The sequence below is a fragment of the Ammospiza caudacuta genome, chromosome 3 (genome assembly GCF_027887145.1).
Source record: "Ammospiza caudacuta isolate bAmmCau1 chromosome 3, bAmmCau1.pri, whole genome shotgun sequence".
Classification (NCBI taxonomy): Eukaryota; Metazoa; Chordata; class Aves; order Passeriformes; family Passerellidae; genus Ammospiza; species Ammospiza caudacuta.
In genome coordinates, this window is record NC_080595.1 from 4,706,201 (window position 1) to 4,723,130 (window position 16,930).

At 47.7% G+C, this 16,930-nt stretch overlaps 3 protein-coding genes across 3 annotated transcripts in view; 2 read left to right on the forward strand and 1 right to left on the reverse strand.

Moving 5' to 3' along the window:
* PSME4 (proteasome activator subunit 4) overlaps positions 1-3,453 on the forward strand; it is a 43,819-nt gene extending 40,366 nt beyond the window's left edge. The window contains exons 45-47 of the mRNA XM_058802669.1: positions 244-377; positions 1,179-1,313; positions 1,940-3,453. Of these exons, the coding sequence (XP_058658652.1) occupies positions 244-377; positions 1,179-1,313 (269 nt within the window). The 3' untranslated portion in view covers positions 1,940-3,453. The remainder of the gene's footprint in view (positions 1-243; positions 378-1,178; positions 1,314-1,939) is intronic.
* Positions 3,454-8,444: 4,991 nt separating this feature from the next.
* Positions 8,445-9,977, forward strand: GPR75 (G protein-coupled receptor 75). The gene has a single exon (XM_058802693.1). It carries the CDS (start codon positions 8,445-8,447, stop codon positions 9,975-9,977), a length of 1,533 nt encoding a protein of 510 aa, XP_058658676.1.
* A 3,879-nt stretch (positions 9,978-13,856) lies between these two features.
* Positions 13,857-16,481, reverse strand: LOC131556018 (toll-like receptor 2 type-1). Its single transcript, XM_058802398.1, has one exon. It carries the CDS (start codon positions 16,479-16,481, stop codon positions 13,857-13,859), a length of 2,625 nt encoding a protein of 874 aa, XP_058658381.1.
* Positions 16,482-16,930: the final 449 nt, after the last annotated feature.

A 16,930-nucleotide genomic window follows, 5' to 3' on the forward strand; every position in this document is an offset into this window, starting at 1 on the left:
ATTTGAAATGTTTATAAAGTGTCCAGCAGTTGCAGATTGATTCCTATTGGAAGAAGATGTAAAAAATTAAAGATACGAGAATGAATCTGGGATTCTGAGTAAGGAATCAGAGCCAATCTGGAGATCCATAAGTTGATGTCTGTAGAACTCTCTGGATTCCTGCAGAGCTGGAGGTCCCTGCAGTGCCAGGGGTTTGTTGTTGGTTGCCTTTAGCTGAGCTGGGTTGCTGCCCTGGTTTTGCAGACCTGGTGAAGCGCCACGCCGGCGTCCTGGGGCTCAGTGCCTGCATCCTGTCCAGTCCCTACGATGTGCCCACCTGGATGCCACAGCTCCTCATGGATCTCAGTGCCCACCTCAATGATCCCCAGCCTATTGAGGTAAAAATACAGCAGCTCTCAATCAACAGAACACTGCTGAATACCTGTGACTCATTCTTAGTTCTCTTTTCCTGGAAAAGCATAGGAACCTATTAAGAAATTTAATTTCTGCTGCTTTTTACTAAATGACTCCTAATAGTTTTAAAGCATGACCTGCTTTTAAGTATTTTCTGTAGTAGATCTGTCCTTGCTTTCAAAATTAAAGCACTAAACTGAAAGCTTCAAGAGCTGTATTTATAATGAGGAAGTGGGGTTTTTTCATTAAAAATGTCCCTTTTGTGCATGCCATTCTAGGAAACATCAACCTGAACCAAAACATCAGTCTGGAATTTTTAAAATTAAGTGTTATGAGTTGCCCTAGAAATAAGTTTTTAAAGAAATCATTGCCTTTAACTCTTATTGTTTTGCCCTGTCTGTTGGGTTTTGTTGACTGTGACTGTTTTAGTCAGAGTGAGATGAAGAATTCCTTTGATGTTTTCAGACCAAAACCACCCTTTTGAAAAAGGCAGTGGGGGAAAATCGCTTGGCTTTTATTTTATAAGAATCTGTGAATGTTTCCTAGCTCAAAATTGTAGACCCAGGAATCCTTTTTATAAGAATATTGGAGTCACGACCCTGGTCAAAAGACTAACCAGAACTGTGAAAATTAAAACCGTGGGCTGAATTCCCCAGAGCCCTCCTCTCCTCTGGGTCTGCTCCAAGCCTTGGTGGCACTGAGCAGTTGTGTTTGCTGTGTCCTACACTGGTTTTGGTGTGGAGCTGTGTCCCTGGCTGACGGCTCCATCCCACTTGTGCTGGCAGATGACGGTGAAGAAGACGCTGTCCAATTTCCGGAGGACCCACCACGACAACTGGCAGGAGCACAAGCAGCAGTTCACAGATGACCAACTCCTGGTGCTCACTGACCTCCTGGTTTCACCCTGCTATTATGCATAGGTGGGTCTGCTGATGGGTTTTGCCACTAGTTTCACTCTTAGGAATTCTACTCCAGAGTCAGGGAGAATCCTTAACCACAGGGAAAATGCTGCAGCCAAATTTCTGGCCCTTTGCATCTTCCAGTGGTTTTGGTCAGATTTATTTTGGTTAAATATTTAAAATATTGCCCACCTTTCTGTGCATCCCTGTGCTTTGCTAAGACATTTACACTTCTTTTCTTGAATATTGATGTTCCTTTATTTTATTTATTTCTCCATTTTCTGCCAGTTGGCTGCCTTTTAAATGCCTGGCAGTGCCCCTAAAGTGCTGCTTTGTACTTCTGATGCCTCTGAGGACTTTACACCACCCAGTCCAGGCTATCACACCTCAGGATGGGCAATGGCTGCTACCACTGGGTTTCCTCTTCCACACTCTGGCTTTGCTGCCAGAGCTCTTCACACAGGCATGTCCCCAAAGAGTGAATCCATTCCTGGGGTTTCTCTTTGTTACACCACAAGATTCCCATCTCTACTGTATTGTGATGTTTCGTGACAGTATTCCAAGAGAAACTTTAATTTATCTTTTCATATGAACAAGAGCATGAGGCAATATTTGTGTTTTGAACTCTTTTTCTTCTTTCTTTTCAGGCTTCTCCTGGGGAAAATGAGGATGTAGGAATTTTTCTGCGAAATAAAGGAAACTCAAAAGAAATTGATCATGTAGAGAACTTTGTGCTGGAAATCTTGATGCCTAATCAAAACTACTGTTAAATACAAACGTAGAGACCTGGTTCTACTCAAAAGGAATTTCACCTCCCCAGGGAGCAGCTGGGGGAGCCCCAAGGCTGCACCTGCAGGGCCTCATCGTGAGTCCATGGCAAGACCCTTCTCCTTGGCCTGCACCACACATCAGTCTTGTTTCTGCTTCCTTGCACACAGTGACCTACACTGCACATCCCTCACCCCTTCCTCCTGCCCCCTGTTCCCACATTAAGGATGTGCAGAACCAGAGAGTGCTGCAAACAGGAATTTCCCAGTGGAGCTCTCCAATTCTGCTGATGCAACTCCTCCCCCAGTTCATACACAGCCCTGGGAGCCTTCCTTCCTTCCTCAGAGTTTTATTTTTCACTACTGGGATTTGAGCACCATCCAGTCCACCTCAGGGCAGCATTGCCTTTTTGTATTCTCTCCCTTGTGCAAATGTAAATAGCTGAGCTCTGTGCAGTGCAGGGATGGCAGGATGCAGCATGGGCAGCTCCTGCTGCCTGGCCAGGCCTTCAGGGGTGTCTTGATCACATGTGGAATAAAAAAAATCTATGATTCTCTGCATTTTTAAGGGGGAAATGGGTGTTTCCATGTAATTAGAACCCACAGATAGGAAATGATGGACTGTTAGTGGTGGTTGAATTCACAGAATGAAATGTATGCACAGTGTGGAAAGGCAGTTTTTAACAGTGTATTCTCCTAAAGATTGAGCAAGCATATCTTGTTTGAAGATTGTGGAAGCTCTGTGTTTTCTTGCCTGCAGCTTTGTTAAGAGACTGGTATCAATTGGCTGTTTAACAAGCTGTTTAATATGTGTTACATAGTTGTAAAAGACTGTATAAATTGTAGAGGCATTGCATTGACAAAACATTGTACAGTTTGCAACCTTTTACATAACACCATTGTGAGATTAATTTGTAAAGATTCATACTTAGATGTTAATACAGTAGTGGTTCTGGCTTTTGTATCAAAACAAATGCCATTCTTAGTTTTTTAAATTATTTTCTTTAACAGAATATCTCTTTGTGTTTGAGAGGGTTTGTTTTGCTTTTCCTGTATCTCATGTCTGTGTCTCATTCAGATTTTACTGCAACACGTGTGGCCATTTCTCAATGCTGACATCACATATTCTGGTGTGATCCATTCATAGAACGTGAGGTACATGGAAATAACTCATAAACTGGTGTGTGTTTCATCTTTTCATGCAAAATCCCCCAGGAGCACTGAGACCTTTGTGTGGCTCATCCCAGATTTCCAAGCACAGCAGTGCTCCTGGGGCTGTATTTAAGGAGTGTCAGCACACGGATGTAACCACTGTATAGCGTAGTGCCAAAATTATTATTTCAATTGTGTACGTAGTTTAAGACCCAATAAATGGACTGTTTGTAACTACTGCATCTTCCTGTATTTCTAAAGAGGAAATGTGTTGGTTTGAGACTGTAACTTGAGGTTTTTACAGTGCTTTTGAGCTTGGATGAGGCCTGTGTTTGTCCTGGGATTTGCTAATGAGTTAAGGCATCATTAAGGACTAATTAAAGATCTTGTTCTAATGTCTAGGAAATCAGCTTTTACATTTATGGAAAAATACCTTGTGCCAGGAAAACACCTGTTAACTTCTGAGAACTGGAGAAACTGGTATTTGTTGGAGAGGGTTTTGCTGATGGAATGAAATCTTTGCAAGTGATGGAATTAAGTCTTTACAGGTGATGGAAAGCCTTTGCTGAAGAGGGTCATCTTTAAAGGATCCTTGGCTGATGAAGTGTTGGAGCAGATATTGCATGTGCTGTTCTACAGCTCTGCTGCTTTGTGCTGTATTTGGGAATCTCTTTTCTCTTTCCTTAGTCAGGGTATAGCTGGAATTGGTTGAGGTTTCAGTGCACTGTAGGGAATCATGCTCTGGTCAGGAGTGGTATTAATTCCCAACACCTCATAAATCAACAGTAAATTGTTTTACCCAAAGAGATCCCCCAATAAATACAGCAAAATATCCAAAATACATTTTTATAGGATGAAATACATCTGTGGTAGCGTGAGCAAACTTGTGCTGGTTGAGTTTTGGTGAGGGAAGGGTTGTTAGTCTCTTGTCCTGAAAATGCAGGAGCAATTTTTTACCACCAAATCTTCACCAAACACCACAACTGCATTACTGGAAAGTTATTCCCTAACTTTTCCCAAGCAACACCCACATCCTGAATTCTGAACTTTCACCACTGATGTCTTTTACTGTCTCTTCCCTGAAGCTGTCAAGATAAACCAACTGCAGTGCCTCAGTCTGGAGAGGGAGAGATTTCTAGCACGAGAAGAGAGAATTTTTCCCCTTGGCACAGGAGAGGAGAGGGGAAAAATGTCTTGAGCACAGTTTGATAGCCTCGACATCCTTAGTGACCACCTGTCAGACTGCACAGATAACCTGTGACCATCATGGGGAAGCGCCAAAGAAAGAAAAGATGTAAGGCAGAATTTGGGAGGTTTGGGAGGTGGTTTGGTTTGTTGAGGTTGGGGGTTTTTGTTGGATTTTTTGGGGGTTTGGTTTGGTTTTTAAACACTCAAGATGCCAGTGATGTACTGCTCAGTGACTCTTGCTAGACCATTAAATGGTGTGATGTCCCCTATTTCCATAATCAGGTGGGTATATTTGACGTTAATTTTGATATATAAGAAAATTACAAGTAGGCAAATTAGACTTTTAACCTGTGCTTTTAGGTTGTTCCCCAGTTTCAGCATTGGTGGATTGTGTTGGTAACAAGTTCATGAATGGATTTGGGTTTTAATTAAAGAGGCAAAGGGATGAAGTTCCTTATTTCTGGTATATTATGACTTTATTCCTGTTATGTCCAGGTATCTCCCTTTCCCCCTTCTCACTTCTCTCCCAGGCTGCTGGGACTGCTGTGCTGGGTACTCTGGATGATGTGATGATGTCTCCTGTCAGTTTTTCACAGTTAGGCATCCCCAGCATCCCACACCCTGCTCAGTCTCACACTTCCTTCCACAGCTTCGGGCTTCCTGGAATCCTGCAGCAGAGCCTCCAGCTCCCTTTTCCCCAGGGCTGTGGAAAACACAATAATCTGGTAAGATATAAGGGGAAAATCAAGCCCTGTGGCAGCAGAAGGGTTTGCTGGCCACTCTCCTGGGAAGATTTTAACTCTAACCCTGCTGTGAGTTACCAGCTGATGTGTTTTGCATCCTCATAGCATCCTGCAGTACCTGAAAGGCAACTTCTAATTGCCTAATAATTCTGTTTCTAATAAAAGGAGGGGGATTTTACCTCAGCCTGCTCTAGATTTCCCAGGTGCCAGCAGGCAGAGGAATCCCTGCTCCAAGGATGGGGTTCCAGGTGGTTCATCCAAGGCAAGGCCCTCAGGGCACTGGTGCAGAGATAGTTACAGCCTGGTTAATGTCAAATACAAACTCTGTGCAAGATGTAGGATGTTGCTGAGCAGATTTTGCTGCTGCAGATGGAGCTGGACACACACTTCCCTTGGGGAATGTGAGATGCCATCATTTCTGATTGGCTTCTTAGGAAAGCCAGCAATAATAAACCAAATAAATCTGTTCTAGCAATAAGTGCAATCATATTACAATAAATCCAGGTAGAAGCCCAGCTGAGTTCACCCTGAAAGTATTCTGTTAAAAGCTTTTCACTGCTACTCTTATTTATTCTCTCCTGGCTTTTATTTCTTTTTTTTTTTTTTTTTTTTTCTGGGTTAATTTCCCCTTTTATTATTCCAGCTGTTTTCTCCTATAACTCTTTTGTTAAAATCATAAGACTCAAATCTTTGACTGAGATGAGGACAGATTTCAACAATTAAAAGTAATTTCCAGCAAATATCTGCAGAAAACCGTTGTCAAAAATGCCTTGGGAACAATGTTTCTCCTTATGCAGTAGGAACTCCAAGACTGAACAATGAGAAGCTTGATAGTTCTAGAGAGCACTGGATTTTTAAGTGCTTTTTAAGTAATTAAAGGAATTAAAGTTTAAGGAAGGCTTGGCTGCTGCAAAGAGTAAATACCCTTGTACCTTGTGCAAGGTAAGTTTTGCTCTTGTGATTCCCACCTTGCAAAACACACTTTCCCCCACTACTTTTCTCCCCCACCCAAACTTTGGTAATTATTTTAAAAGCTAAAAAGTCCTTTTTAAAAGGGACAGACGGGTGAGACACTTTGCTGTGCCACAGGGGCTGAGCAGGGCTTTGCGCTCCCATGGAGATCCTTTTTGCCTCAGCTCATTCCCTTGCTCCCTGAGAACAATCCCTTCTCATTTTCTGCTGGAATGTCTAAGGCTTGCAGCCTTGAACCAGCTACAATTTCCCCTCCATTTCAAATCACAGTTAATAACTGTAGAGGGGTAAAACAACCAAACCCCACTCTTGCACTAGGGTTACATTTTGTCACTCCTGTTTAATCCCATAATTAAGTGTCCTCTAATGTTTATAAATAACAAAATTCAACAAGGGAGATCCAGTTTGTCAATGAAAAAACAATGAGGGCCAAGATTCACCCACAGATTTCAAATTAACTGCAAATGACAACAAAAATACAAGTAAGGGAAAATAAAGAGACAGCCAAGCTGAGAGAGGAGATAATTTGAAGCCACAGAAAACCATGTTTTGTGTTTTGAACCTTCTCCCTCTTGTATACAACCAGTTTAAGGACTAAATCAAGCCAAAATGCACCTGCTCAGGCTGCAAGGCACTGCTGCAGCCAGCTGCTGGCATTTGCCCCAAGAACAAATCCACCCCCATTAGCACTGGGAGTGTGTTTAGCAGGGCAAGGCTCACAGGCCAGGCTGCTGTCACCAGCCAGAGGGTGACAGCATAATATAAAAATATTGCTCTGGGGTTTAGAAATGAAGGTATTGAAAAAGAAACAGGCAGGCGGCACTGGGAAGCTTTCAGGTATCAAGCTTGCACATTTGTGGCTGTCTGGATGGCTCTACAAAGCACCAAGCACTGGGGTAGGGGATGTTTATTAAAACAATAGATTAATGTGTATATAATGATTGTAAGACAAGTGCACGCACAAGTCAGAAATACTGGCTCTACTGTATTTTCATAATGCTTTTGTGCCTTTTCTGGCTGGATTTTGGTCTCTTCCACCTGGATTTCCAGTGCCATGGTGGCCCTTCAGCTGTGTCTGCCTCAGAGAACAGGCGTGGAACGTTCACATCCCTGTAAGTACTTCAAAACCATCCCTTTAATGCTCAGCTATCCATCACTACTATATTTGTGATAGCAGTTGGCAGTTAACAGATAAATTATGTTGAATGTTTTCCCTCCCCATGGGAACCCAGAAGGTTCTTTGCCTTTGCTTCTGAGCAAACACAAAGGGCACCCAGGCCCCACTGAGCTGGCTCAGGAAAGGGATGCAGAAGTGCAAGCAGGGCGGGAGCAGCATGCAGAGCTTTGATGTTGATGCTGAGCAGGTTTTGGGTTGAGGCAGGTGTTTTGTTGGTGCACAGTGAGCACAGATCCTCTGCTCTGGGTGGACCCTACCTGGAACACTGCATCCAGCTCTGGGTCCTGGTACGGGACAGAGCTGCTGGAGCAAGGCCAAAGGAGGCACCAAGTTGCTCAGAGGGATGGGGCAGCTCTGCTGTGAGGAAAAGCTGAGAGAATTGGGATTGGATTGTTCAGCCTGGAAAAGAGAAGCTTTGGGCTGACCTCATTGCAACCTGAAGGAAACTTAGAGGAAAGATGCAGCAACACTATTTACAAGGGCATGTGACAGGACAAGGGAGAATAGGTTCAAATTGAAAGACAGTCGGTTCTAATATTGGATATTAGGAAGAAATTCCTCCCTGAGACGTTGGTGAGGCCCTGGCACAGATTGCTCAGGGAAGCTGTGGCTTCCCCATCCCTGGGAGTGTCCATGGCCAGAAACCTGGGCTAGTGAAAGGTGTCCCTGCCCATGGCATGGAGAGGAACGAGATGCTCTTGCAGTCCCTTCCCACCCGAACGCTCCTGTGGTTCTCTAGCCCACTCTCTGTGCTGCTCCACCCGCTCGCATCACCGCTGCTCCCCGAGCTGCAGCGGCGGACATGCAGCGCCAGCGCGGCTGTGGAGCCAGCTCGGTGCCGCCTCCCGCGGGCCGCCCGTGCCCGGCGGTGCGGGGAGGCCGCGGCTCTGTCCCCGCGGCTCGGCCCCGCCGCGGCGGAGGGAGCGGAACGGAGCGGGGAGGGGCCGGGCCGGGCGCCATGGCGGGGCGGGAGCGCTGAGGCGGCGGTGAGGGGGCCGGGCGGGAGCCCTGAGGCGGCGGTGAGGGGGCGGTGAGGAGGCAAGGTGGGAGCCCCGCGGCGGCGATGAGCGGGCTGTGAAGGGGACGGGAGGTGATGAACGGGCTGTGAAAGGGCCGGGCGGCGATGAGCGGGCTGTGAAGGGGCCGGGCGGCGATGAACGGGTCGGGGCGGCTGCCGGCCGGGCCCGCGGAGCAGCTGGGCGCGAACGGCAGCGGCCCCGCGGAGCTGCGGGAGGGCACCCACGCCGCCACGCTGGCCGCCTGCGCCTCCCTGCTGGCCCTCGTCTTCTGCCTCGGCTCCTACGGCAACCTCATCGTGCTGCTCTCCTTCTTCGACCCGGCCCTCCGGAAATTCCGCACCGACTTCGACTTCATGATCCTCAACCTCTCCTTCTGCGACCTCTTCATCTGCGGCGTGGCCGCCCCCATGTTCGCCTTCGTCCTGTTCTTCGGTCCGGCCCGCGGCGTGCCCGGCACCTTCTGCTTCACCTTCCACCTCACCAGCTCCGGCTTCATCATCATGTCGCTCAAGACGGTGGCGGTGATCGCTCTGCACCGGCTGCGCATGGTGCTGGGCAAGCATCCGCACCGCGCCGCCTCCGCGCCCTGCTCGCTGCTGCTCACGCTGCTGCTCTGGGCCGCCAGCTTCACCCTGGCCACGCTGGCCACGCTGCGCACCCGCGGCTCCCGCCTCTGCCTGCCCATGGCCAGCCTGCCCCGCGGGCAGGGCAGGCTCATCCTCTACCTCTATGTCACCGACTTCATCTGCTGCGTGGCCGTGGTGTCCGTGTCGTACGCGATGATCGCCCAGGCCCTGCGCAGGAACGCGCGGGCCAGGCGGTGCCCTCCTGCCGCCGTGGCCGTGGGCAGCGCCCGGGCTCAGCCCTTCGCGGGGCCCGGGGCCGTGCCGGCTCTCTACAGGACCCAGAGCTGCGGCAAGCCGCCCCACGGCCATGCCAAGCTCCCCGGCCGGCTCCCGCTGGCCTCGGCCGTCAACCTGGCCACGGCCAAAGACTCCAAGGCGGTGGTGACGTGCGTGGTCATCGTGCTCTCGGTGCTGGTGTGCTGCCTGCCCCTGGCCATCTCCTTGGTGCAGGACATGCTGTCCGGCAGCGGTGGCTTTGTGCTTTACCAGTTCGAGCTATGTGGGTTTACCCTCATCTTTTTCAAGTCGGGATTAAATCCCTTTATATATTCCCGCAACAGCGCGGGGCTGCGGAGACGCATGCTCTGGTGTCTGCAGTGCGTGGCCCTGGTCTTTTTCTGCTGCAAGCACAAGACGAGGCTTCGAGCCATGGGCAAAGGCAGCCTGGAGGTCAACAGGAACAAGTCGTCCCACCACGAGACCAACTCGGCCTACATGTTGTCCCCGAAGGCCCAGAAGAAGGGTTTGGAGCAGGCGTGCGGTGGCAGCCACTCCAAGGACAGCGTGCTGAGCCCCAAGGCGTCCGCGGGGCAGCAGCAGCAGCACTACGGGCAGAGCAGCTCCACGCCCATGAACACGCGGATCGAGCCCTACTACAGCGTGTACAACAGCAGCCCCTCGGCCGAGGCCAGCACCCCGCACAGCCTGCAGCCCGCCGGCTCCGCCTTCGCCAAGCCCTGCGGCGCCGCGCTCCATCCCTCGGGCAGCACGGCGGGGCGGGAATGCGGCGCTGCCAGGCTCGTACCGCTGCCCTCCGTGTAGCCTTGGCACCTCCCGGCCTTTCCAAAGGGCCTCCCGCTCCGCTCCGGGGAGGAACTGCTCCAAACTCCGTGCTGCTGCTGCTGCCAGTGAATAGAAACACCGCTCCCGTTCGCGGTGGAAGCGAACGCGGGGCTGTCGCCTCTTTGACGCGCTCTGGAGTTGCCGTGGAGAGCCAGCAAGGGGGATATTTTGGGTTTGTTACTAAGTTTTACTGCTGGGCGAGTAAAAAAACCCTCGATGCCATGATTGTGCGGTTCATTATGTCATTGTGCCAGGTTGGACGGGGCTCAAGGTAACCTGGGGCAGGGGAAGGTGATGCCTGGAACTGGATCATCTTTAAGGTCCCTTCCAACCCAAACCATCCTATGACAACACCAAGTTTTATTTTGTATTTTCAGGAAGGAAGAACTGGGGAGATGCTTGGTAGTATTTGAGTTTAAACTCTTCCCGTTGCAGGAGGTTGGAAGAATCAATGTTTTTCAGTATTGACTAAAGTCCTTTATTTTCACAGGGTGAAACCCTGCTTCTGTGGAGGTAAATGGCAAAATTTCTATGAACTCAGCTGAAGTTCATGATTTCAGTTTTGGCTTCTTTGTCTGGTCAGTGTTCTATTTCCTCTGGGAGGGACATTTGGGAAGTGTGGCCCTGGGACAAACCTCTGCAGTATTTATATATATACCTGCTGGGTGTTGACTTTAATGATGATGGCATTCTGTATCCCAAAATAATTTGGAGAAGTGTTTTACATCTGATAGAAATAACCATGCACTACCTAATTATATGCATTTTCTTGAGGATGAAGATGAGTTTTGCAATATTATGTGACTGATACACCAGGAGGAGCACAGTCACCTCTGGAATTCCCTAACTGGTCAGCTGTCAGGCACAGAGTCGTGTTGCTGCTTGCTCTTTTGCCCATGACTTTGTATAAATTGGGATTTGGCCATTCCTGACAGCCAGAACTGACAGCTGCTAACATTTCTAAAACCAGAATGACAAGTTTTTGAAGTTTTGTTAAGTCTCAACATCAGTTTGAGTTCGTCTGTCTGCTTAGAAATTTTGTCTGTTGGTCTACACAGTGAGCAAATAACAGAAGTTAAGTATTTTTTAATAAATTCACCCATTTGTGTTGTATCTTATTGTGGGAATTCCATGGGAGACAGAACAATTCAGGGGCATTTAAATTCCCCTGAATTCCCCTCTGTCTAATTTAAATTAGACATTTCTTGCTCTAAGTGGGCCAGATCTCTTCCAAACAAGCAATCACCTTTCAGCTTCTGTGGACTTCAGCAGTCTCAGTGTCTCCAAAATAATTGTGCCACAGGCTTTTGATGCCTTGCTATAGGAAAGTGCCACATCTCCAGGAAAATGACAGTGATGGGAATGTGATTTGTTACTTTAGAGACAAAAAATGTCCACATCATTGCTGTCTGTGAGTTGTTGGTTCAGGCTTTTTGTTAACCAAACTGTTCTCAAGATTCTCCTGGAACACTGCTCTTTGTTTAACACTGAATATTAATTAATTCTGAATAATTCAAACCAGCTTTCTTGCAATAAAATCAGTGTGAACAACTTTCTAATACAAATGTAAAATGGAAATTATTTCCATAAATCTTTTCTCTCTGCCCAGATTTTTTTTTCTCTAAATGAATAATGTGGTTCTTTCTAAACTAGGCACAAAAGAGAATGAAAAGATCTTGTTTGGCTTTTCCGTATTTGAATTTCTCTTCAGTACAAATCGTACTGGAGGGAAAAATACACATGAGGCAGTTTTGGGGGTTTGCTGTGTGTATGTGCAACTTCTCCTGTGCCATTAGATCACATGAATTCATCACATGTTTGAAATTAAACCACTCACACCTCATTAAACATTTGCATTGAGTTTTCATGTGGGAGTAAAGCAAGAAAGGGGCCAAGCAGGAGGTTTTATTGCCTTTGTGTGACAAAAGAACTGAAATCCCATCAAAGCTCTTGGCAGTTAACCCCTGGTGCCAGCTGTGCCCTTAACACCACCTGTGTAATTAACATTGGTGTTAATCTGTACAGTGTCACAGTGCCAGATAGGAAAGTGCAGCACCTTTTCATCTGCAGGAGGAACAAAACCTCATTTAAGTTGCTCTTACAGTTGCAGCTGTACTAAATAGCTGTTTTGTGGGAGGTTCATGGGTGTAATAAATCCAGATTGGATTTTGAAAGCAGGTACAACTTTGCAGTGAATCATTGACTGAAATAATCAAATTTTTGATAAAGTAGTTGAATTAGACTGTCCTGGAGTATAACATCTCCTTTTTTTTTTCCCTTAGTCTCTTCCATCAGAAGCCTGCTGAGCACAGAACCAGTAAAGAACCAGTAAAGTCACTGCAAGGTTAACAAGCAGCAGTGGAATTGAGAGGGAAGCAGCAGAATGTGGAGGTGGGAAATGTGTGGGAAGAGAGGAAGTGAGAAATGTGACCACTGAGTGCTTTAGAAAGAGGAAAGCATAAAGGTTATTAGAAAAACAACAGATTAATTACTTGTGGCTCATTAATCTAATTAACAAGCGACTTCTGGTTGCTTAAATGAACAAAAATATTTAATATTTCTATAATTCACAGTCTTTTTAAGCCCTAGAGCTCTGTGGTGAAGAGTTGGCTTTTTCAGCTGCTGGCCTGCAGGATTGTGGGGTTTATCCTCATATATAAAATCTCAAAGCTGATGATGCCAAATAGTTTTGCTGAGGAAAGGTGGGTTTGCACTGAGTTCCAAGGGATCTCTGTCAGTGGAGATGTTTGTTGCATGTTCCCCCTTTTGGCAGCAAACAGGTTGGTGTTGGTCTGGTTTTGTCACAGCAGAGCCAGGAATTGGAATTGGAAAAGGAATTTTTCACAGTCTGTGTTCCAAACATGCTGCATTCCTGGACTGGGGATTTTCTACTGGGAAGTTGTTTGTGTTTGCTCATCACAGGAGCAAGTCCAAGTCATGCTAAACCAAATAATTTGTCCTCACCTGGTGTTTATTTTCTGTCACAGTCTGTTGATTTCCCTTGAATGTGAGAGTTGGATCAGCTGAATTTCTTTTGGTTTTTTTTTTCCCAAGCACAATAAATAAAATTATCAAGTGGCACTAGGTGAGGGCAAGGCCCATGCAGAGGTAGTACTGAGTCCACTGGAAATGGGTCAGGGTGACTGTGTGAGATGGAACTTTCCTAAATCTAAACAATAATGTACACAACTTGCTTATTCCCCAGAGATTTGTGATTAAACACGGCTCACCCCAATCATTTAACAGCAAAGACCACCACACTCAGCTGGTTCTTTTTGTACTGTCTGGTTGTATATTTTATTCTGAATTTACTAAAGATTTTCAAGTCTCATCTCTTGCAGCAGTCACTGAACCCACAGTCTGTAGCAGAGTGGGTTTAAGTCTCTCTCAGAGGGCTACATTAAGTCAATCTTTACTCTCCTCTTGCCAAAGCAAAGAAAGGAGCTGCTCCCTGTGCACCAGCATGGTTTGTGGCTCTCTTACCTGCACACAGGGCGTGTTCCCACCTCAAGCCGTCCCAGAACTGGGAATCAGTCCTAAGACACCACTCCTCACTGCCACCACCTCAGGAAGGCAGCAAGGACATGCAGCATGACCTGAGCAGTTCTTCCTTTCAGGTGACATCCACAGCACTTAAAGAAATGCTGGGAATAGCTGGACAAATTCAAGCATCCAGGAGGAAAAGGCTTTTTATCAGTGCTCGGGTCTCATCCCGTCACAATTCTTTATCAGAGGGAATAACGAGTGTGCTGCAGTCCCCCAGACAAACCCCTGGGCATGACAGCAGCCTTTGCAGGAGGTAAATGCTTTTATCTCACCACAGGCTTTCCAGTCACAGCCCTCAGAGTTCCATGGGTCTCATTCCAACTCCTGCATCTCCAGAGCAGATCCGTTCTCCGCTCTCACGAGCGGCTCGTTGGTTGTTCTTAGGACAGCTTTTAGCTGATGCCAGAACATTTTCTGCTTGTGTTCTTCAGGGCTCCACTTCAAGTAAGTTTTCCTTCTCAGCAGTTTCCTGAGTTTGCTGAATTTCTGTGGGACGCTGTGGGGTGGGAGATCTTCCAGCACGATCATGATGAGGGAATCCAGGTTTTCGTTCAGGACCCGGTGTTCGGCAAAATACAGCTCGTACTGGCACCAGCAGCTGTTCACAAAGCTGGGAGAGAGAACAAAAAGCACCTTATGGCTGTTCTCTATGCAGTAAAAAATGTTCCCAAGCACAGGATGCCCTGGCTTAAAATCCCTCTCATGGTAGCATATCCTGAAGCCATCATTTTCCAGCTTTTTCAGCAGGTTCTCTTTGGTCCATTTGGCGTCGTGCTCGCTGTACGAGATGAAGGCATCATAGACTTTGTTCTCTGGCCTCTTCTCATACTGCCTCCTCTTGGCCATGCACCAGTACCAGCCCATCCTGACGTACCAGGGCCCGTCCAGCCTCCAGCAGAGCAGGGTGAGGGCCAGCACGGCCAGGCTGGCGGCGGCAGCGGTCACGGCCAGCTGGACAGCCAGGGAGCAGCGCAGCAGCGTCAGGCGGCTGCTGCCCACCAGGGAGCCCCGGCGCTGCGGGGGGAAGCTGCACCTCATGGCCCCCCTGCCCCTGATCTCCAGCTGGGGATCGTGGAGGTAAACGTTCACGAACCAGTACAGGTCACAGGTACAGAAATAGTGGTGCCCTTGGACAGCCAGAAGCCTGAGGCTCGTCAGCGGGCCGAACGTGGCCTCCGCAATGGTCGTGATGGCGTTGTCGCTGATGTCCAGCTCGACCAGAGAGGCTGGGAGAGAGCCACGCTGCAGAAAGGAGATCTTATTCCCTGACAGGTTGAAGTACTTCAGCCCTGGGAGGGATGCCCCGAAGCCATCGGGCAGCTCTGGGATCAGGTTGTGGCTGCTGTCCAGGCTGGTCAGTGCAGGAAGGTGGCCAGCAGCCTCCAGGCGTGTGATCAGGTTCCCAGAAACATTGAGGTGTTCCAACTTCTCCAGGGCAGAAGTTAAGGACAACACCTTCACCTTGTTTTTACTAAGATCACATTTTTTTAAGGCTGATGGAAAAAGCTCTGTGTGTACACCCATAATTTTGTTATTTTGAATCCTAAATACTGTTAGGTTGGAGAGGGATTTCAGGCTGGGGGAGATGACTTTGATGTCGTTGTTGCTGATGTCAAGATGCTGCAGGGAGGGGGGGAAATTGGGAAGTACAGAAATGAAGTTGCTGCTGAGGTCCAGAAATAGCAGTTCTTCCACTGTGTCAGCAAACCACTCTGGCAGCTCCACAATGGAGCAGTTGGACATCTTCAGGTGTTTAACTTTGTCTGGAAGGCTTTCAATGGGTGTCCCAACCTCCTTCCTGACAAAGGAGATGGCGTTGATGTGCACAGTTCCAGGGGGAGGGGTGCACATTGGAAGCGCATTCTCGCTTTCTGAGAATGCTCTGTAGATGAAGTGGTTGCCTTGAACATGCATTTTTTCCAAGTTAACCAATTTTTTAGCAAAATTCAGGGGTATTTGGCTGATGTTGGTGAAGGACAAATCAATTTCCTTGATGCTGGAAGGGAGGCACAGCGTATCCAGGCTGTTGATGGGGTTGTTGCTGATGTTTAGGAACAAAAGCTGGTGGGATGGGAACTCACAGAAGGACGAAGGATCCAGGATGTTAATGGTTAACTTGTTGAAGCTGGCATCGATGGACAGAGTGTTTTCCATGTGGAAGAACAGCGTAAACAGATACAGAAGATCCATTTCCACGTTGTTGTGACTGATGTCAAGCTCCAAAATCCTGTCCAGCTGGGCTTTGCAGAGATCCTCGTCCAGTTTTAACATCAGCTCGTCCTGGGTGAGGTTGCTGTGGGACAGGTTGAGTGTCCCATTGATGGGAGTTCCACAGAGGGTGGGCTCAGGTGGGGCTGTGGGAAGGGCTGTTGTGTTCCTCTCTCCCTTCCTAAGAAAATTCCCTGGGCTTCTCCTGAGCCTGGGGCTAAGGATTTGCAGGAGAGACCGAACTCCAGAACGTGACAGCTCCTCTGCAGGAGCAGAAGGCTCCAGAGCAGCCCCTGAGGATCTGCCAGAATTCCTGGAAAGCTGCAAAGACCTCGGAGCTTTGCCAGCAGGTGAGAGCTTCAGGTGGGGTGGGAGATCTGACAGAAGCAGCTTCTCATCATTAAATGATAAATCCACAGAAACCAGGCTGAGCAGAGTCTGGAATGCTCCAGGCTCAACAGCCCTGATCCGATTATAGGAAAAGTCCAGAACTTCCAGCCAGTCAAATCCTTCCAAGTCCCCCTTGGTAATTTTTTCAATGGCATTGTGTGAGAAATTGAGAGCTCTTGCTGTTTTTGGAGCCCGTGCTTCTGAGACAGAGGAGAGATTTGAATAGGAGTAGTTATAAACCAGGAAGGCTGGAGGTGTTCTCCACATTAGGAATCCATGTGCCCCGCTGAGTAAGAAGGGAATGAAGTAGAAATGAAGGTAGCCAGCAAGGATCCTCATCCTGGAGAAAATAAATGTTAAATCCATCATTATAATATGTTAATGAATACCCTTTAAAATAATCCAAATTTGCTTGAAGTCCATATCAATTTATAATAATTTGGAGGAAGAGGGAAGTCCATATCAATTTATAATAATTTGGAGGAAGAGGGTTTGCATTTCCATTTTAAAAGAGGCTCCTGCCTTCCTTAGCAGATGCCTGTCTTTTCAAACCAAGACAATTTGTAATGCCCTTCATGGCTCTGTGGGACTCAGGTTTTATGTCTCCCATCCCAGTGCACGGCAGCCAAATAAAAAAAAAAAAAACAAACCTGTTCAGCCACTCCAGTGTCACCCCAGGGAGCTTCATGTCATTCTGTGACCCCGGATCTTCCCCTGAGCCCAGCCCTGGAGCTTTGCCCTGCCCCGGCTTTACCAGTGCCATTTGTTTGGCCTTTCCTGTCAAAGTT